Source organism: Phyllopteryx taeniolatus, chromosome 7, assembly GCF_024500385.1.
Source record: "Phyllopteryx taeniolatus isolate TA_2022b chromosome 7, UOR_Ptae_1.2, whole genome shotgun sequence".
NCBI classification, from domain to species: Eukaryota; Metazoa; Chordata; class Actinopteri; order Syngnathiformes; family Syngnathidae; genus Phyllopteryx; species Phyllopteryx taeniolatus.
In genome coordinates, this window is record NC_084508.1 from 30967292 (window position 1) to 30990062 (window position 22771).

General features: G+C 42.2%; 2 protein-coding genes and 1 long non-coding RNA gene across 6 annotated transcripts in view; 1 reads left to right on the forward strand and 2 right to left on the reverse strand.

Annotated features, from left to right (window-relative positions):
• The window catches only part of tbc1d7 (TBC1 domain family, member 7), a 61402-nt gene extending 55575 nt beyond the window's left edge, over positions 1-5827 (reverse strand). For all 4 annotated transcript variants that reach the window (XM_061779440.1, XM_061779438.1, XM_061779439.1 and 1 more), the window contains exons 1-3: positions 5327-5827; positions 5029-5109; positions 635-825 (exon numbers count right to left, since the gene is read on the reverse strand). In XM_061779440.1, the coding sequence (XP_061635424.1) occupies positions 635-825; positions 5029-5109; positions 5327-5438 (384 nt within the window). In that variant the 5' untranslated portion in view covers positions 5439-5827. The remainder of the gene's footprint in view (positions 1-634; positions 826-5028; positions 5110-5326) is intronic.
• A 135-nt stretch (positions 5828-5962) lies between these two features.
• LOC133480814 (uncharacterized) lies at positions 5963-7487 on the forward strand. The gene is made up of 3 exons (XR_009789371.1): positions 5963-6012; positions 6471-6559; positions 6634-7487. It is a non-coding gene; the product is annotated as an uncharacterized LOC133480814 (long non-coding RNA).
• Positions 7488-11249: 3762 nt separating this feature from the next.
• Positions 11250-22771, reverse strand: part of LOC133480633 (desmoplakin-A-like) — a 36619-nt gene continuing 25097 nt past the window's right edge. The window contains exons 23-24 of the mRNA XM_061778985.1: positions 22191-22688; positions 11250-18188 (exon numbers count right to left, since the gene is read on the reverse strand). Coding sequence (XP_061634969.1) covers positions 12738-18188; positions 22191-22688 — 5949 coding nt within the window. The 3' untranslated portion in view covers positions 11250-12737. The remainder of the gene's footprint in view (positions 18189-22190; positions 22689-22771) is intronic.

Below are 22771 nucleotides of genomic sequence, written 5' to 3' on the forward strand. Positions count from 1 at the left end.
GACGATTTTGAGAAAGGAACATGTCTCGCCTTCAAGAAGATGACTCAGCAGGAATCATAAGAGAGAAGGACGTGGCAGGTGTTGGTCCCATGTTTTCACCTTGAAACCCTACCCTTAGTGTGTTGTGTCTTGTGGCTTAGTACGTTATGTCTTGTAAACTTAGAAACCTCCCTATTTCAAATAAATACAGGAGCGACGGGAGAGATTTTTTAGAGCGTGTTGAGAGGCTGTAATCTGAACAATCTCCCATACGCCCTCCTCATGAGAAAAAGAAACCAGCGTCTTCATTCCTTTTGTGTCTATTTTTTATAATGTTGGGTAAGATAAATCCAACAGTTTAGTAGCTGATTAGTTTTCTCTTCATTCTCCAGAATGCATATCTATGCGAAGCCAGAAAAGTGCATTCCTTCTTACACACATGGGAGAATATGGGCATATGTGTATACTGAAAGATTATTAATGACATTAAATTTAATTGTTGACAATTAAACATTTAGTTCGTACAGGGTGGCTGCTGTACTTGACATCCTTTGTGTCTCTTGAAATCGACATGATGTTAAAGTAAATATTCACTCGATAAAAGTGAAGATGTCACTTTTATCGAGTGAATATTTACTTATATTTACTTACTTACTGGTGGTGAGATTTCAGAGCAGCGCGGTAGCACCTGGCTCTCCAGCTGGAACATACGCAAGTACACATGGGTGGAGGATGTGGAAGAGTTGATGAATCTCATCACCTCCAGAGCCTCCATGATGTCTTGGTACTGATCCTTTCTGTAGCTTCCAACCAGAGTATGAGAGTCACTGTGGGGTGGCAGGATGCCTGAAGAACATATGAGTAGGCTTTAGAAAGAATCCTGATGTGTCATGAATAAAAACAGTCAGTATAGTGATGTAGATAAAGATTGACCACAAGCTGTTTCATTATTTACTCTGATAACCACAGTGTAAGGTTTTACAATATTTGCTGGGGGTTGCGATCAGTCATTTTACTCTAGCTCTCTACACACATGTATATATGTATGTATATATATATATGTATATATACATACATATGTTTCTCCAAAACCTGTGTGTACCTTTCAGCATTAATGGTGCCTTCACAGATGTGTAAATTACCCATGCCATTGGTACTAATACAGCCCCATACCATCAGAGATGCTGGCTTTTGAACTTTGCGTCCATAACAGCACGGGTTCTTTTCCTCTTTGACCCGGAGGACACAACGTCCACAATTTCCAAAAACAATTTGAAATGTGGACTTGTCGGACCACAGAACACTTTTCCACTTTGCATCAGTCCATCTTAGATAACCTCGGGCCCAGAGAAGCCGGCGGCGTTTCTGGGTATTGTTGATAAATGGCTTTTGCTTTGCATAGTAGAGTTTCAAGTTGCACTTACGGATGTAGCGCCGAACTGTATTTACTGACACTGGTTTTCTGAAGTGTTCCTGAGCCCATGTGGTGATATCCTTTACACAATGATGTCGGTTTTTGATGCAGTGCCGCCTGAGGGATCGAAGGTCACGGGCATTCAATGTTGGTTTTCAGCCTTGCCGCTTACATGCAGTGATTTCTCCAGATTCTCTGATCCTTTTGATGATATTATGGACCGTAGATAATGAAATCTCTATATTTCCTGCAATTGTACGTGAGTGAGACGTATTTTATCGTCTCACTCACCCAGTTGACTGAGAGTTGACTTCACTGAACCGCCGCGCGGTGTAGGCTGAAGATCGGAGCGCGTCAGACGCTACATGTCGTGAAAGCCTCCTTCGCACAATATAATCTTATTCCAAACACGTCTTCATGTGTGTTCTTCTTCGTTGGTTTTCGTCACTTCTTTGTTGGTTTTCGCCACTTCTTCATGTGTGTTCTTCTTCGTTGGTTTTCGTCACTTCTTTGTTGGTTTTCGCCACTTCTTCAGGGTGGGCGGATCGTAGGCATCGAAACTGGGAACCGAAATTTTTTAATTTGAACAATTCCGGGAAAACCTGAACATTAGTCCCGGTTCCAATCGGTTCTTGATTCCCAACTCTAGCCCGTAAAAGCTCTGCGCAGGCTTCATCTCGACGTAAATGGGCGGTGACATCACTGTTTACGCACAGCATAAATATAGCGGCTCCCGACGGAGCTCAACGGAGATCTTGCTTTTAACTACTTCTAAGTTGTTTTTTTCAAGCATTTTTTAATCGTATTCAAAGTACGGGAACATACCTCAAGCAAGCCTTAAACGAACGTCCTTTCCCAAGCACCGGTGACCACCAACACACGTTTTTTCCCATTTTGTTCTTATAATATAGTCGGCGCGATCCACTCGTGTTCTCGTCGCCACGATAACGCGTGTATCCGGTCGCATATGAGTTGACAAGATAAAGCCCAACGATCGTAAAAAAACGGGATGCGGTGGGTTTTATTACAAGATTTCATTGCAGTAGTCTGACAGAGCAATTGAGAAAGAGCAAAATTTGTCTTGTAGTCTGATCCGGGCATTACGTGTTGTCTGTCTCAGACGTGTTGCCTGTTCCACACCGCCAACATGTTTTTTTAATTTTTATTTTTTAATAACTTTATTGGCCGTCAGATATTTCCAATACTACGTCAAAAGACGCGCGACAAGGCTAAAAATAAACCAGCTTTTGGATTCAAATATACTGTGCACGATGGCGACGCGAAGTAAATGTCTTTTGCGGAGCCGATCAATGAAGTCATTGATCGGATCGGCGAATTATGACATTAAAGCCGATCAGCATAAAATGCTAATTATCGTCCGATACCGATCAGCCCGATAAAATCGGTGTAAAGTCGAGTCGTCAACTAATGGCTGAATAACGTGTGCCACTGAGGTGATGCTTAATAAACGTTCCCGTGTTTGTTAATTGGGGACTAACACACACAACAACGAGGAGTGAAGCTCTGTTTTCAACGACATGTTTAGCACAACTTTTTTTTTTTCTCTCTGTGTAGCTCAATTCGCTAGCTCGTTAGCTAGCTTGCAGACTAGCTTGTTAGCTCGCGAGCTAGCTTGCGACAACAAACAGTTAACTTTCCATTAAGTCTCTCTGTTGTGTGAATCTACGTTGCTGCATTTGCAGCAAGGCTGTGGAGTGTGGAATACTGGACGGAGCCAACACCAGCAAGAGTGTACCCGTCCACCGCCGTTCCATGAGCCCACTAGCGGCTAATGACACAGCCGTCCAACTCTGTTAGTTCACTGTGATTCGCACGCTGGCTTAGCACAACAATGACAATTTATCTATCCATCCATTTTCCGTACTGCTTACCCTCACCAGGGTTGCGGGCGTGCTGGGGTAGGCCCACCAGGTAACTCTGGGTGAGAAGCAGGGAACACTCTGAACTGGTCGCCAACCAATCACAGGCCACACATAAACAAACAACCATTCGCACTCACATTCACACTGACAGGCAATTGTATTTTCAATTAAATTACCATGCATGTTTTTGGTATGTGGGAGGAAACCGGAGTACCCGGAGAAAACCCGCACAGGGAGAACATGCAAACTCCACAGAGGCATGGCCGGATATGAACCCGGGTCCTACGAACTGTGAGGCAGATGTCCTAACCAGTCGCAGGCCATGTCACCTTGACTATTTATCGATTCCGGAAAAACTATTGTGTCCATTTTATTTATCAAACGATAAGTCGATATAGTATCATGACATGCCTAACTGTATCTGTATATGTTGGAGGGACTCATTGTTCCAAGACTGATTGTTTCCAGACGTGCAACCTGGGACTCACATAGTCTCAAGTGTATAGTGATAGACATAGTATATAGATATATAAATATAGATACTGATATACTGTATTATATGTGTCATAGGGGTGTCCAAACTACAGCCTGGGGGCCATTTGCAGCCAACTGTGTATTTTTTAGCAGCCAGCGGCATATACTAAAATTAGCCTTTGACACAGCCTCCAACTCTATTAAAAAAAAGGGTTATGGGGGCAACAGCGTAAAATGTATGGATGATGAAAAAGCGGGGGTTACGATACCCACATTTTCCATGGGTGTGACGCCCCTGACGACTATGACTACTACTACTACGATTAATAATCAGGGCTATACACCAACTTTTGCACTAGTAGCACATGATTTGGTTGCACCCTTTTTTTGGGGGGAGGTACAGCATGACCATGCATGCTGATGAATAGTTGTCTTAATTGGCATACCATAGTTTTAGGAAGTAAAGATTGACGGTGACTCGAGACATGATACTTGCAAAATATTTTACAAGAAGTTTGTCTGCAACAAGCAGTGGCTGACAACATATCAATTATTTTATATAGGTGAATTTGTATTTGAAATCATGGCTAAACTATAATGAATTGTTAACAGAATGCCTACCTGATCAACACTAGTCATCAATGATGAAACCTATTTGTCTCAAATGCAATCAACTGCCAAAACCTCATCCCAATTGCAAAATGTTTTATCTCAACATTTGTGTATGAACTGATTTCCATAACTAAATATAATAATGTAAACTGTACATGATGAAATTCACACATTTTAAGTATTTCTTTTCAAGTTAGTCAACAAGTTGACCACTAGGTGTGACCATGGTATCTGTTCACATGGCTATCTAAGTAGGACTGCGCATTAGTTTAGGTGTGTAGACAGAGGGAGCGCATACAGTTTTTTGACCAAGAAGACACTAAAACATTGTTTGTTTCATTATTTGGAATGGATGAAAGATACAGTATTTGGACAGTTTTGAAAGCCATGCGGGACTTCGACCACCAATAACGGTGAGAAATAAAAAAAAAAATAAAATACATAAAAGCAACAACAATCAAGGACTTGTTTCATGAAATCGAACAAGGTCATCAAACACTGCTTGTGTGTGTGTGTATATAAACAAGTTTTTCTACTTCTTCGTACTCCTGTTGAACGATTACATCGTTTGATGTTTTCTTTTAAATGTTGTTTTTTTACTTTCTATTATACAGATCTCCTGATATGTTTGTCTGTTCAATGAAAAGCAATCAATCAATGTCTTACCTAGCAACACTTTCCACACATGAACCCTATACATAGATGGGAGGGGGAACCGTTGACTGAAGGTACTCAGCTTTTCAAGATCTGCCAGAGTAAAAAAAGAAGTTTCAGTAAACTAACTGGATTGTATAAATCTGTAGGGATAGAACATAGACAAAGACATCCCGATATTCTCGAAACTGTGACTGATTCACTTGACATGGAATAGTTGTATCATTTTGACCATATAACTGTCTTTAAATCTTCTAGTGGATCAGTCAGTCACTCAGTGTTTAATTGCATGACATAAATTGACACTTACCCAGAGGGTTATCCTTCAGCAGTATTTCAAGGGACTTTTTCTCCTCCACCCCCCTAAAGCCAACTTTCTCATAATAAGTTGAGCGAAAGTTTCTCTGTGGATCGTCAGCCATAATTTCACTTGACCAAACCAGTCACACACGAGACAAAACGTGAATCTCGAAATCAATGGACAAACACCTCACTGGTGATTATGTTGAGAACCCAACCCGTCCACGTGCACACACTGACAGCGTGTGTACATTTTGAATCACATTTACTGGCGCTATATTTAGTATTACGGTATGAAAATATTTGCAAAGCTCTTGCACGTTTTGCGACGTTTCTGGAGTGCTTCGTCGCCTACACTTTAAACCTTCTTGATTGCTCTACTCTTGTCAAGGCTACAAAAGAAAAAGAAAAAAAATATATATATATGTATATATATTTATCTTAGAGACGCATTTATGACTAACAATGCCTTAAAATTGCAGCGCTTACATGCCTGTCAAACGCTACTTCTACTCACTTCCGGGTACAGCTTCTTCTTCATATTAATGGCGGCTAGCAAACAACAAAATGGTTATTTCCGCCACCTACTGGTAAGGAGTGTGTACCATCCATCCATCCATTTTCTGTAGTGCTTATCCTCACAAGGGTCGCGGGTGTGCTGGAGCTTATCACAGCTATCTTCGGGCGAGAGGCGGGGTACAACCTGAACTGTCTGCTTTCTCTCTAATATCTCCTGCAATGCATAATAATATGCTCTACCGTTTCCTCTTCTTTACAATAGTCATATATACCACTTTTGTGCTCAGCCATTTTAACTAGCGTGTTGTTCAACCTAGAATGTCCCAATCATACACCTTGATGTAATGTTGTTCATATCTCCGATTTGCACTCGTTTTCCTCATTCCTTTAATCACATTTTCATCATCGCCTTCACCTGCATTCCAATATACAGTACCCCCATGTCAATTTTAATGTAATTTGTAGCCTTCTTTGCCTCCTTGTATGCCTGCTCATTTCCTCAATGTGCAGAGATACCCATGAAAATGAAGCTATATTTCCCATCATGTGAATTCTGTACAATGTTTGTTTAATTTCCGTTAAAATAACTGGCAGGGAGGCACAGTGCATAACTGGTTAACGCATCTGCCTCACAGTTCTGAGGACCGAGGTTCAAAGCCGGCCTCGCCTGCGTGGGTTTTCTCTGGATACTCCAGTTTCCTCCCATCTCCCAAAAACATGCATGGTAGGTTAATTGAGAACTGTAAATTGCTCGTGATTTTGAGTGCGAATGGTTGTTTGTTTATATGTTTCTATCAGTCCAGGGTGTACCCCGCCTCTTGCCCAGAGTCAGCTGGGTTAGGCTCCAGCACGCCCGCGACACTAACGAGGATAAACAGTACGAAAAATGGATGGATGGTAAATATCTAGCCTGCTGTCTGAGTGGTTGTGTTTTAAACTAGTAAGCACTGGAATCTGAATGAATTACTGTTCTCAATGGTCTTGTCTCTTCTACCCACTGTGTTGCTAATAAAATGGCTACCATTTCCCCTGTCTATACTGATAACCCCTCGCTGATTTGTTTCCCCACTTTGATCTGAAACTCTGGAATAATAAATGACACTCCTACTTTGTTACTTATGTTCTTTCAAGCATCTGTGCATATTTTGACATACTGTAACTGTGATAACCGTCTATGTATTCCTGTACGTCAACAAATTGAAGTATTATTTTCTTATTTTTCTTTTCTAGGAGTGTGAGTTGTACATTGGCATCAGCCATTAACCAAGGCTGTATTGTTGTTAATGGTACAGTTAGTGTGACATCCAATTGATCTATTTTAAGTTCTACTCTTCTGTGTTGTTGTACACCCAAAACTTTTTATTTTATTTGATGACTGTGTCCTTCTCATTCTGAACAGCATTTCTCCCATTTCCACTTGTTGTTTTGAATGCCACTGAACACAATCTTAATGCTTTAATCCTGGATTTTATCGAACTTCTCTAAATTTGTGCTTGTTGCTGACACATATGTAATACACCCATAATCTACTATTTATTTTATTAATCCAGTGTATATAGCTTTCATAGCAAGTCTAGCTGCTCCCTTGTTCCTCCCAACTATATACTTCATAATATTTAAAATTTTCTTACGTTGAGGCACAATATGCTCAGTATGTACCACCCATGTTATTCTTTCATCGAACCATAAATCTGAAAACTTGAAATAGTTCACTCTCTCTAGTTCTTGATTATATAATTTTACTTTCATGTTATTGACTTTTCTTTTGCGAACAACATTGTCTTTGTTTTCCCAAATGAAAATCCGAATCTCCCTTTAAATGACCGTTCCTCCACTTTTTTTTTTACAGGTCTTTGCGTTTTCTTCATAACAAAATCACCCACATTTCCCGATCATCTGCAAAAAGTGAACATCCCATTCCATTTCCAATTTCTACAAACACATCATTAATCATAATAGAAAATAACGATGGGCTTATAATGCTCCCTTGAGGTGTCCTATTCTCCATGCATCCATTTACTGCTGCTTATCAGAGCTCAGGTCGAAGGAGCACCAGTTGAAGCAGGGAAGCGCAGGCTTCCCTTTCCCCAGCCACTTCATCCAGCTCTTCCGGGGAGACCCCAAGGGATTCCCAGGCCAGCCGGGAGACATGGTCTCTCCGGTGTGTCCTGGGTCATCCCCTGGGACTCCTCCCAGTGGGACGTGCCTGGAACACCTCACCAGGAAGGTGAGTATCATCTTAACCATATGCCCGAGTCACCTCATCTGGCTCCGCTTGATGTGGAGCAGCAGCGGCTCTACTCTGAGCCCCTCGGATGACTGAGCTTCTCACCCTATCTCTAAAGGAGAATTTGTACACCATTCTGGGGGAACTTATTTCGGCCACTGGTATGACCTTGTTCATTTGGTCATGACCATATAGGTGAGGATTTCCTGCTTTATTCTCCCCTCAGTTTTGAAAAGGCAGGGGCAGGATCCCATTCCCTACCTGGAAAGGGCACTCCTCCCTTTTACGACTGACGACCACAGGGTCGGATTTGAAGGTGTTGATTTTCATCCCGACCGCTTCACTCTTGAACCGCTCCAGTGAGAGCTGAAAGTCACGGCTTGATGACGCCAACAGAACTACAACATCTGCAAAAAGCAGAGACGTAATACTGAGGTCACCAGACCGGACAGAAAGAGAACATGCGGGAGAATAAAAGTGAGACTGTGGCTTTTTTGAAAGAGTCTCGCTCGCTCCCATTCATTTGAATGTAGCCATGTGGTACGTACCACCCCCATACATTTTGGCCAAAAGCTTCACTTTTTCATCCACAGGTACAAGTACATTATAAATCATAAATATAACTAAGTATTGCTGTAAAAAAAAATTATACTTTATAATGTACAGTATATGGATTGGGGGCAGCGCAGCGTCTTTTTTGTCTATCTCGCTTAAAACCCGGAAATGTATTTTTAGCGTGTGTGAACGCTTATGTGCATTTTGATTGGCTGCAATCTGCAACGCTGCGACGCCGTGCACCTGCGATTCAAGTGTTGAATTACTGTAAAACCAGTGGTCGACTGATTGGCCACTCATAAACATATTTGCGGAATCCAGCACATTGCGCAAGAGTTCAGTCGGGTTTGGCCTCTCAGTGTGCGCATACTGTAGTTCTGTAAACTTTCACTGGAGACAACAGGCCTTCATGGTTAAGCTGCTACTAGTGAGTGGGGCAGAGCCAACTGTCTTCTTCCCAAGGCTTCATCCTCCCAATCTGTCTGCATGGGTTTTTAAAGGTGCTATAAAAATAAAGTTATTATTATTATTAATAACAGTTAGCGGGCACGGTGGCCGACTGGTTAGAGCATCAGCCTCACAGTTCTGAGGACCCGGGTTCAATCCCTGGCCCGGCCTGTGTGGAGTTTGCATGTTCTCCCCGTGCCTGCGTGGGTTTTCTCCGGGCACTCCGGTTTCCTCCCACATCCCAAAAACATGCATGAATTGGAGACTCTAAATTGCCCGTAGGCATGACTGTGAGTGGGAATTGTTGTTTGTTCCTATGTTCCCTGCGATTGGCTGGCAACCAGTTCAGGGTGTACCCCGCTTCCTGCCCGATGACAGCTGGGATAGGCTCCAGCACGCCCGCGACCCTAGTGAGGAGAAGCGGCTCAGAAAATGGATGGATGGGTTAGCAGTCACATTAAGTCCCCACCAATGAGTGCAAGTTGGCAAGTTTTTCTATGACTATAGTCCACCGTAACGATTCAATCTTCAAGGTGAGCGTCCTAATTTGTTTTTACAATGCATCAGCTACTATCATTTTCATAGTGCTTTCATACACTACTATCTACAGTAGTAGTATTCAGGACTGTGAAAAGTGCGGATCCACGGAATTCTGCAGATTTTCCTCGTAGAGAAATCATTGATGTCAATCTTTGGGGTGGGGGGGTTAATGTAGTACTCTGTCGACATTGACGTTCTGTAATCGTGACCGTCATATTTACAGCATTGAAGACCGTATTACGGCAGGTAAGGTGCAAATCTTCCGCCATTTATATTTTATCGGTGCGATCTTTCTACACAAATAAATCCATTGTATGCTATCAAGTTTTCAAATGGGTAAGTTTGTAGTATGTCGGTGTCACGGAGGGACATAGTACAGAGAGAGGATGGCGAGACCGACATTGTAAAGAAGCTTGATGACGATAACGGGATCAAGAATCCGTGGAATTGGCGCTGGCTGGAATAAAAAGTCGGAAATGAATACCTAAAACTAAAATATTAGAAAGATTAAAGAACCTGGGAAGGCATACAGCATCTTGTGTCATCAGCATGTGAAGTATGGATCTGGAGGGAAAACGCACTTGGACATATATATATCCATCCATCCATTTTCTGAGCCAGAGTGCCCGGAGAAAACCCACGCAGGCACGGGGAGAACATGCAAACTCCACACAGGCGGGGATGGGGATTGAACCCGGGTCCTCATAACTGTGAGGCTGACGCTCTAACCAGTCGTCCACCGTGCCGCCACACACACACACACACACACACACACACACACACACACATATATATATATAATATATATATATATATATATATATATATATATATATATATATATATATATATATATATATATATATATATATATATATATATATATATATATATATATATATATATATATATATCATTCGCACTCACACCTGTGTGTGTGTTTGTGTGTGCGCGCGCACCTGTTTATACACGTGTGCGTGTGTGAGAGAGAACCCCCCCCCCCTGGATTTTACTTTATTCATTTTACAGCCCTGAGTATTTGATTGACAGTTAACAGTTGAGCGGGACGTGGGTTCAATGAACAAGCCCACAGTGTTTGAGAGTGGAGATAATGGCATGGATTTTCACCATTTTGAAGCCCCATTTTATATACTGGCTGATCTTTTTAAATCATTCAAATCTCTGTGGTGTGTCCTATTTATGAGACATTTATTTTTGCTTTACAGGGTCTTAAATGATCCTCCCACAGAGGTTGCTGTATAAACTTGTGAAATGCTGAACTGCCAGACTCATGGCACAGATCCGACACACACACTTGTCCCTCACGTTTGTGAAACAAAAGTCTTATTTCCTCCTGTTTGTGGAAATAGTTGTTCTCTTTTTTGTCTGTTACTGGCGTGACTGGACTCTTCTGCCATTGTTGTTAGCCTATCTGGCTAACATGCCAGTGTCCCGTACTACTTGTAACACCACTACTGCTCAACACTGGGCACACTTATGTAATAAACATGCACTATTGAAAAAGGTGCTATAAGCAGATGGTGGACTGCTATCAAGTAACATCTTTAGACAGCTAAATATTGGCAAGTAAGGCAGAGTGCCCATTAGTATATGGACACCCATTAATTCACACAAACAAAGAACCAAAAGTTAATGTTTTTATTTATAAACTATTACAGAACTTTAAGTTGTGAATTGGAAGAAACAAAAACACAATCAGCACAAAATTAGTTGTACTCAACAGTGATACCTTGAAGTTCAAAATCCCCCAATGTTGTACAATCTGGAGTCTGACCCAAATTTGGGCAAAACAATAAGCCCCATTGAGCTCTCAATGCGCCTGGTCTATGTACTGTCCTGTTTTGAGCTGATGTCTGCTGTTATTTTCGATAAAGACAGCAAAAACCACATCAGTCAACCTAATTTTAGCCAGGATGGGTACGCATAAGTTTTGCCTCTTCCATTGGATTTTTGTGCCACTTTTCATGAAAGCAAGGTGAGAGAAGAGAAGAATATTTTAAAAGTAAGTGGAATCACATTCTTAGCAGAAAAGAGAAGGGGTGAGTGAAGATGTATAAACAGATAGAGGGATGTTAGCATCTCACACTAGCTAGCTAGCCTACAAGTCATTACCAGTCATTTCACTTGTGATCAAAATATAGATGCAATGGTATACAGTTTTTGCATCACCTTAATGGTTGATTTTATTCCATATTTGTGTGACAGTTAATGTTAAAAAAAATCAAATCATCCATTCCATGCATTTTCCGTACCGCTCATCCTCACTAGGGTCGCAGGCGTGCTGGAGCCTATCCCAGCTGACTCTGGGCGAGAGGCGGGGTACACCCTGAACACAGGACACATATAAACAAACAACTCACACTCACATTCACACCTACGGGCAATTTGGAGACTTCACTTAACCTACCATGCATGTTTTGGGATGTGGGAGGAAACCAGATTACCCAAAGCAAACCCACGCAGGCACAGGGAGAACATGCAAACTCCACACAGGCGAGGCCGGATTTGAACCCAAGTACTCAGAACTGTGAGGCAGATGTGCTTAAGCAGTTAACTACTGTGCCGCCTGTCTAAAACTTGTATGACAACTATTGTTCAAATGTTACTTAACTTATTGTCTGTACAGCTAATAAATGTTCAATCATGGTGAGAGTTTAGACTGAATAATTATTCTGAATGAGCAAGTCAACAAACTCAACATCTGATTGTGGTTGAACTTCGAGGTACCACTGTAGCTACATGCAATTAACTTTGCATCCCTCCTCAGAAATAAAAACAAACAAGAGTACCCTAATTAATACAGAATAAATCCATCAGAGCATTATTATGCTCCCAAAGCAAATTTAAAAAAATATTTTACACTGTCTTTGCAGCAAAGACATAGTTAGTACAAAGAAGTGGAACATTGGCATTCATAAAGTGGTTGCGACTTTGCGCATTCATATAATTAGATATCTGCCAACATCGTGCCAGTTTCTCGCTCAGTAACAATGGGGTATAGATGTATAGATTGTCGTAATCGGGTAACATTTGGTGAATATATGTCCGATCAGAGATTGCAGATCGTGCCTTGAGCGATATACATTTTCTGAAAAGGCATTAAAAATGCTTTTCAATTATGTATAGATTGTGGCAATAGGGTAACATTTGGTGATGATAAATCCAAACTGCTCCTTCGGGAACTTCGTCGTGAGCCACTTCTAGAGCCTGTTATGGATCCTGGAGCAGACGCAAAATTGTAGGGACTACTTATTCCTATGGAGGACACGGATGATGCTGGTAACATTCTCAGACCAGTGCTCTCCTCCACCAGACAATTGTCAAGAGCCTCCTTATAAGAGATCTTCAATTTGCTCTTGGGGCATGTTAAATTCTTTGTGTGGTTTCTGATGTCTTGAAGTTTCATAGCAGTGCTACCATCAATCCAGCCCATTTTCAAAGCATCTGCTGTGGTTCGTCTACAACACAGTTCTGGGTCATAAAGTCCTCCTGTTACAAATTGGAACTCCATAAACCTCTGGCCTGCCTCATAAGGTAGCCACATCTCCTTAATGGCTTCAGCAGCAGACATTTTCTTTCCAGTTTTCATATCCTCAAAGCCAATAAAAGCTTTTTGGGCAGGCCTGAGTTTAGTAGCCATATCATCATTAATTATACTTTGGCGTGAAGCCTCTTGGATGCTGAGCCGACGCCCGTTTTCTGGATTTATGATTCCTCCGGTACACGCCTGGGCCTCCAGCAGTCTCTGAGCAGTAATAGTATCAACAAGACCACAATTTAGAGCCCCCATAACGGATATTTTGTCTAAAGTCTCTGAATCAAATATGGCACCCACAGGATCCTTTTCACAAACACTTTCAATAGGGGAGGCCTGGGTGATAGAAACACTAGATACTTGATTTAGGGTGTCAGATGAGTTTTGAGAACCACTGCTGCTTCCAAAGCTTTGCTCTTTAATGGTGGGTGGTATTGTTGTAGATGTCTTTGTGAGGGAGGAAGATTTTGATATTACTGTTGATGATGATGACACTGAAGTTGGAAGTGAAGCCTGTGATGTGGACGTTGTTGGTGGCAATCCATGTTCAGTTTTTTCAGTGATGATATCAGCAAACTGTGTTAAGGTGATGATACGTGAGCGATATTGATCAAAAACTGAGTCATCAATGACTCTTTTTTCAAGCAGTTCACTGATGTCATACTTTCTACCTGTCTTCCTGTCAATGATAACGAAACGTTTGGAACCATCTGGAGCAGTGATAGTGATCTCTTCCCACTCACACTCCTGCTGAGACAGCTCCAAGTAGCTGCTGTAGTCGATATATCCATTATTATATGCTTCACGTACAGTCATCTCTTTATTGGTCCGAGGGTCCACAATTGTTACTCTCCTCTTTCTCAGAGTGTTTTTCATAGTTGCCTCCTGCTTTTCCTTGTCTACAATTGGCAAAAGTATTAGGCCAGTCTTCCCATCAGTAATGCAACGTTTCTTAAGCTCCAGGTAGGTTAAGTTTTCCTCTGTATTAGGGTCAAAGAAGTACTTACGAGCAACATCCGGATCAGTCATGAGCTTATTCATTTCCTCATCTAAGTATCCTTTGCTGTAGGCCACGTTTACATGAATCCGATGGCTGTGTTCAGGATCAATAATACCGCCAGTGGCAAGCTGGGCCTCTAGCAGACGAAGGCCATGTTCTTTCACAACTAGACCCCTCTTTATTGCCTGGAAAAGGGCGATGAACTTTTCTGTACCAGGGAGTTTGTAACCTGTCACAGCTTTTTCTGCTGATAGCAGGGTGTCCATACACTCTGCCCCAAATAGTCCTTTGTTATAAGCGTCAGTAACAGTGAGGTGAATATTGTGCACTGGATCGACTATAAAACCTGAGGCAGCCTGGGCTTCAAGAAGCTCTAGAGCGGGCTCAGGTTGCAAGAGTCCACCTTTCATGGCCTCATAAAATGTCATCACCCTATCACTGGCTTCATCAAATAGTCCTGCTATGCAGGTGGACATGCCCAAATAGGAGCGCAGACGGTACTCAATGTCTTGACTTGTCAGTCTCCCTTGTTTCAATTCATTAATATCAGATGGCTCCAGCAGGTTTGCATCTATTAGATCTATGACAGAGACCTGGCTCCTAAGTCCTTGGACAGTTGTTGGTTTTTTAGGTTCTGGGAGAAGCAAAAGACCCGTGCTTATGTCTGCACTGCATCTTTTCTTCAGGGACGGATAGCTAATTGGCAGTTGGGTGTCTGGATCCAGATAGCATTCAGGATACTGACTGAGCGCCTCGTATAGGTCTGCATCTATCAGATTCCGATCCATAGCAATGTCTCTAGGTAGGTATACACTGAGGGTAGGGTCCAAAATACCTCCTGCAGACTCTTGAGCCTGAAGTATGCGAAGAGCAGTGTCCTTGTCAATCAGTCCCTTTTTCATAGCCTGGCCAGCTGACAAGAGCAGGGAAGTATTTGGGTCTCTGTAACCTATGGCAGCAGCTTCAGCGGCAAACAACTTTGATTCATCTTCCTTACTGACTACGCCTCTAGCACATGCTTCCTTAATGGTCAATTTCTGATTGGTCTGGGGGTTTATGATGTGTCCTGTGGCTGCCTGAGCTTCAAGTAACAAGTCAGCAGAGTCAGGGGACATGATACTTTGTTTCTTGGCCTGACTAAAGGAAAATTTTTTGAATGATCCAGCTGCAACCCCAGCAATTAAACCATTCCCTTTAAGGAAAACATGCTTATCAACAGACACCTCCGGCACAGTTTTCTCCCCCATGATTAGTTGATTTAATGTCGGTTTGTCCAAAATGCCACAGTCAAACATTTGTTGTGCTGTTACTGTCTTGCGGACGCCGTCAAAAATCAACTTAGAGGGATCCAATTTTTCTAAAATTGGCAAAAGATGCAGACCAGTGTGAGACTCTGTCATGCATCTTTGTTTCAAAGCCCTGTAACTTACATCAAGTTCAGGTTCAGGATTAAGGTAGTATGCAGGACTCTGATTTAGAGAATTGCGTAGGTCTTCATCTAATAAATTCCTCTTGATTGCTGTGTCTTTTGGAAGGAATACACTAAGATTTGGGTCAAGTATGCCTCCAACGCACTCTTGGGCCTGCAGGAAACGTAAACCAGTTTTCCAATTAATTAGTCCCCTTTTCATTGCCTCATAGACAGACAAAGGCTTGTTCGAACTTGGATCTTTATAGCCAACAGCAGCACCCTCTGCAGCCAATAATCTTTCCCTGTCCTTTATATCAACTACTCCTATGGCACAAGCCTCTTCTACTGTCAGCTTCTGAGGGTTAGTGGCAGCAATTATATATCCTGTGGCAGCCTGGGCTTCCAGAAGCAAATCTGCAGTCTCTGGGGACAAGAGGCCTTGTTTTTTGGCTTCTGACAAGGACATTTTTCCCTGATCCCTAGCTTGAACCCCAGCAATCGGCCCAGTTCCCTTCAGATAGACAACCTTTTCAGCAGACACCTCAGATACTGTTTTCTGCCCTTTCACTAACTGGTCGAATGTAGGCTTATCAAGCACTCCACACTCAAACAACTGCTTCGCTGAGACAGACTTGCGGACACCATCAAACATCAGTTTGGAAGGATCTTTTCTTTCAATAATTGGCAATATTATCAAACCAGTGTTGAAGTCGGTTTTGCATTTTTTCTTTAAAGCCTCATAGCTGACATCACACTCTGTATCTGGGTCAAGGTAACACTCTGTACTTTGATTCAGCGCCTTACAAAGATCTTCATCCAAAAGGTTGCGATTCATAGCTATGTCTTTGGGGAAGAACAGACTCAGATTTGGATCCAAAATTCCCCCAGCAGACTCTTGGGCCTGCATCAGGCGTAGGCCAGTTTTCCTATCAATTAATCCTTTCTTCACAGCTTCAAAGACTGAAAGAGGTTTTGCCGTGCTCGGATCCTGATAGCCTACAGCGGCAGATTCTGCTGCCAGAAGCCGATCTCTATCTCTTATGTCCACCAGTCCTCTGGTACATGCCTCCTCTACTGTGAACCTCTGATTGGTCTTGGGGTCAACAATGTGGCCTGTTGCTGCCTGTGCGTCAAGTAGTAAATCTGCACTATGTGGGTGCATCAGCAACTGTTTTTTGGCTTCTGATAAAGACACAGTACCTAAAGATCCAACTGATACACCAGCAATTGATCCTCTCCCCTTTAAAAATACTTTCTTGTCATCTGACAATTGGGGGACAGTTTTTTGTCCCTTTTTTACTTGGTTAAATGAATTTTTGTCCAAGATTCCACAATCATGCAGCTGTTGTGCTGTGACTGATTTACGGACACCGTCAAAAATCAGTTTAGATGGGTTTTTCCGCTCAGTGACTGGCAATAGTAGCAGACCAGTGTGAGCCTCTGTCTTGCATCTTTGCTTCAAAACTTCGTAACTGACAACCTCATCAGTGTCTGGGTCAATATAACACTTTGGATTCTGCGACAGAGCATTGCAAAGGTTTTCATCCAAAATGTTACGACTAATAGCTATGATTTTGGGAAGGAACACACTGAGATTTGGCTCTAGTATGCCTCCAACACACTCCTGGGCCTGCAGCAAACGTAGCCCAATTTTCTTGTCGATCAGTCCTCTTTTCAAGGCCTCATACACTGAAAGTGGCTTTACTCCAATGGGATCCTTGTAGCCAACCGCAGCAGCCTGTGCTGATAAAAGTCTGTCTTGATCTCTTGGGTCTACCACTCCGGCGGCAACTGCCTCCTCTACCGTTAGCTTTTGATTAGTTCTGGTATCAATGATGTGGCCTGTGGCTGCCTGAGCATCTAGCAGCAGATCAATAGCATCTGGTGGTAGAAGATGCTCTTTCTTTGCTTCAGTGAGGCTTATTTTACAGGGAAATCCAGAAATAAATCTCCCACCCTGTGGGTTTTCAATTATCACCCCTGCTATTGGCCCTGTTCCTTTTAAACTAACTTTTATATCGACAGACGCATCAGGAACAGTCTTTTGCCCTCTAATGAGCTGGTTAAAAGCTGCTTTATCCAAAATACCACAGTCAAGCAATTGGGCTGCTGTGATTGGTTTGCGGACACCATCAAAAATGACAGTGGAGGGATCCATGGTTGGGGGTTCTCTAGTTTTCTTTAACTCATCCTGCATAGTTTGTCTCACAATAGTCAAATCTGTGAGTTCTTTCTGGAGGACTGACAGCTTTCCTTTATATGTTTTTTCAAGCTCAGTAAGTTCCCTTAGAAGCCTCTCAATCTCACTTTTCAAAGTAGTCTTTTCCCTTTCCAGATATTCCTTGTCTGCTTCATATTGGTTGACAAGGCCCCGCTTACTTTCATATTGTCCTTTCCAGTAACTTAAATCTCTTTTCACCCGCTCATTCTCCTCCTGAAGACGTTGTTTATTTTGTAGCTCTGACTCAAGAGACAGCTTAATGTGTCTGATTTCCTCCTCTAGCCTTTGAAGTTGATCTTTGTCTGTCCCAGATAATTGGAGTTTCAGCTGCAGAGCATCTCTCTCTTTCAAAGTCTCACTGTACTGTGACTGCAGTGATAGTATTGTGGTGGATGTCTGTAGAAAAATAGTGGGATAAAAGAAAAAGAGAGGTTGATAATTAGTCAATTCAGACATGTTTAAAAATATTAATAATAGGAATTTACACAAAACATGGACAAAAAAAAAAACCTATGAAGTTGATCTTAAGAAAAGAAATTTGTATAAATAATACACACTCAAAACCTGTGACCTTTGCCCAAATCCAGTTTGCTTTGGTTACACCACATTGTCGTATACATAATGATTACAACACATAATATCAAATAATTACATGCAAATTATGACAAGTCAAATGGCAAACATTACTCACATATGAAGTTAGAATTTTATTATTACTCAAATGTCTTGGTCATAAGCAATTTATGGACCTCTGGGCAAAGGAAATATGAGCAAAAGTGAAAAAGTTTGCAAGCTACATCTTTTTGAATAGTGGTAGGGATAACTGTGGATAGATCAACTATCATCGAGTACGCTTGAATGACAAGTCATGCACTTAATTTAAACGTACAAATAAACAACTTCTGATTTCAAAAGTCTGGGTGATGGGTAGAATCAATTTTTAAAAAGGTTTTTGTAAGTCATCCATCTATACATCAATTTTCTGTACCGCTTATCCTCACTAGGGTCGCAGGCTTGCTGGAGCCCATAACTATCCCAGCTAAATCTGGGCAGGCAGGGTACACCCTGAACTGGTCACCAGCCAATCGCAGGGCACATATAGACAAACGACTATTCCCACTCACATTCACACCTACGGAGAATTTAGAGTCTTCATTTAATCAACCATGCATGTTTTCGAGATGTGGGAGCAAACCAGAGTACCTAGGGGAAAAAAACATGCAGGCATGGGGAGAACATGCAAACTCCAGACAGCCAAGGCCAGATTTGAACCCAGGTCCTCAGAACTGTGAGGCAGATGTACTAACCAGATTTCCACCGTGCCTTTTGTAATTCATCCATCCATCCATCCATCCATCCATCCATTTTCTTTACCGCTTATCCTCACTAGGGTCGCGGCTGCTGGAGCCTATCCCAGCTATCTTCGGGCAGGAGGTGGGGTACACCCTGAACCAGTCGCCAGCTAATCGCAGGGCACATAGAAACAAACAACCACGCACACTCACATTCACACCTACGGGCAATTTAGAGTCCTCAATCAACCTACCACACGTTTTTGGGATGTGGGAGGAAACCGTAGTGCCCGGGGAAAACCCAACCAGGCACGGGGAGAAACCCCGATCCCCAGAACTGTGAGGCAGATGTGCTAACCAGTCGCCCGCCGTGCCTTTTGTAATTCATCCATCCATCCATTTTCTGAGCCACTTATCCTCGCAAGGGAGTGCTGGAGCCTATCCCAGTTGTCATCGGGCAGGAGGCGGGGTACACCCTGAACTGGTTGCCAGCCAATCGCATGGCACATACAAACAAACAACCAGTCGCACACATTAACACCTACGGGCAATTTAGAGTCGTCAATCAACCAACCACGTATGTTTTTGGAATGTGGGCGGAAACCCACGCAGGCACGGGGAGAACATACAAACTCCACACAGGTCTGTTGATTGAACCCCGGTCCTCAGAACTGTGAGGCAGACGCTCTAACCAGTCGCCTACCGTGCCGCCCTTTTGTAATTCAGTTCAGTTAAATTATTTTTTTTTATTTTTATGGTGCCAATTCACACCAAAAATAATCTTAATGCACTTTTCATATGGAGCAGGTCCAGCGCCGCTACACATACAATAATTCCGAATTTGATGCCTGCTACAAATACCAAAAACAATATGGGACTAGGCAGCAAAGGATAAACTGAACATTGTTAAACTATTGATTGTTGTTTGACAAGTGACAAGCTTTGCAAAACCAAAGATGAATACATTTTCACTACTTTCTGAAATCAAGTTTAAAACAATGTCTTTAAATCTCTCTAAGAATCAATGCTTTTGCTCTCCCTTGGTAGCAATATCGTCCACACCAAAAATAAAGTATTTCAATTTCAGTAATTGGGACATCCATTATACAGGGTGTTCGGCAAGTGACTGTGCACTTACATTTTTATTAACATACATGTTTCAATATAGAATAAAGAAGGTAGTGTACATATGAATAAAATCTGAAATATAAAAAAATACGACTGGAAGAGTGCACAGTGACTTTCCGAACACCCTGCAACTAATTGAAATACTTTGGGATTAGGAATTTGTGGTGCAAAGAGAAATGCTAACATGAGACATGAAATACTCCTAACATCTCTGTGGAATTACTCAAAATAGAAAAAAATATTTTTTGTGGAGCATTTTAAATTGTTTTATAAACCAATAAATAATTATATTCTTACATTAAAATTAGTGTGCTGTTCTGTCACACAACAGTAAAAATGACCCCGTATTAGCATACTATAAGGAATGTGTAACAGGCAACAACCGCTAATTGATTATTTCTTACTAATTAATTATTACTAATTCAATATGGGGTAAAAAGTCATGTTTTGTTATGTTCCTTGGAGACACCATTCAAACTTTTGGGAAATCAGGCTACTAATTGAGAAGCAACTAGAGAAGATGATTTTGAGGTTCATGCAAGCAATCAAGAATTTGTCTACTGGGCAGTAATGACTACTTGATTGTTCCAAATAATATCATCTGGAGAGATGGGAGCAGTCTGGGATTAGTTTTCAGACTTCGAAGTACCTCAGTATCCTGAATTTGTATTTTCTCAGTTTCCAGTTTGAGATTGTGCCTCTCCAAAGAGAGCTCTGAGACAAGGTTGTGGTAGTCAACATTGCTGCGCTCGCTGGCCTGCAGCTGCAGCTCCAGGGCGGTAATTTGGCAGAAGATCTCATCATCACGTTCCTCTTTGGACCTCAAAAGTTCTGCTTTATCATGTCGTGTTGCCCTAAGCTCCTCCTCCAGCCTCAGCCTTTCTTTCATCAAGGTTTCAGTCTTCTCCTTCAGAGTTTGAAGCTCAGCGTAGTTCTCATTTAGAGATTTACTCTTCTCCTCTATAGTTCTGTACAGACCCTCATTCCTTTGGTTCACCTCTTTAACTTTTACTTGCTCTTGTAACACTTGATGCTGCAGGGCTTTTATCTCAATGCTCAGTTGTGCTAACTGTTCCACATAGGTTCTGTTTTGTTTCACGCTCCTTTCCAGTTCCTCCTGCAATATAAGACACTGTTTTTCCCCTCTCATTTCCGATGTGTCGACTTGTTCTTGGTTCTGACGTAAAGTGGTAATGGTGCAGTAGTATTCTCTCATTGCCATCATGGTCTTTTCTAACTCTATCTCAATCTGTCTTCTTTTCAAGACTTCCTCTTGGTTGGTTTTCCTTAGGTTAGCTAACTGGATCTCCAGGTCATCTCTGACAGACTGAATGTCCTTTATGCGGCCCTGTAACCGATTCAGGTTGTCTTCTACTCTACTCCGATCCCTATTTTCCCTCTCCAGCTCGAAACGCACATTCTGAAGCTCTGCCTCACACTCCATTAGTTGGGCCACTGCCATTGCTGAACTAGTTAGCTTTTCTTGAAGTTCGGCCAAGGTCTGTTCAAGCACATCTTTTCCTTCTTCTGTAGTTTTCCTCCTTCGCACCTCTTCCTCCAGACTGTGGGTGACATAGGCCAACTGCTCAGTCTTCTTCTGTAGCCCCTGTCTAACTTCAACCAAATCCTCTTTGTACTTGTTGTTTTCCTCTTCTCTCTGCTTGATCAAAACCTCAATCTTACTTTCTAGTTCTCTTCTCTTATGTCCTTCAGCTGTGATTATTGAGCGCTGCCGATGAGCTTCTTCCTCTGCCCTCTTCTTTAGTTCCTCTGCCTGGTTGACAAACATCTTCAGCCTCCTGAGCTCCTCCTCCATAACCATCCCCTCTGCTTGCATCCTGTCATATTGCAGTTGATGCTGAGATGCATCAACCTCCCTTTGGGCTGAAAGCCGTTGAATTGTGGTATGACTGACATTGTTCTGGGATTCATAGTTGAGCTTTAAATTATTGATCTTTGCATTGCATTGGCTTCTTACCTTTGAAATCTCCTTCTGGAGCTCTGCCACCTTCGAGGTTTGCTCCTCTAGCTCACGCTGCAGCTGTTTAAGCTCATGCTCTTGTTTTGCCATATTCTTTTCCACTTCCACTTTGGACCAGCTGACACTATCCAGTTCTGTATGCCTCTTCCTAAGGACAGACTCATACTCCTCTTGTTGTTGGGTGTAGCGCTCCTCTGCCAATTTTCTCTTCCTCTTTTCTTCTTCTAGCAAGTAGTTGAGACGTGTCACTTGATCAGCGAGGTCTGCCAATTGGTTGTGAGTGTTCTCGAGGCTGTCTTTTGCTGCATTGCACTGCAGAGCAGTGGTTCGCTTAATCTCCTCCATTGACAGCAGCTTTTCCTGTGACTGGGACAGCTCGAGTTTATAGCGAACAACAGCATCTTCAAGAGATTTGTTCTTGGTATTACGGTCTTCGATATCCTCCTTCAACATGCGAAGTTCTTCCTCTAACAGGTCAATCCGAGTGCTACGAATCTGAAACCAAGGCAAAGTCATTGAGGATTACTACAGTTTAAAAAAAATACAATAAAGTTTTTGACATTTCAAAATAATGTTAT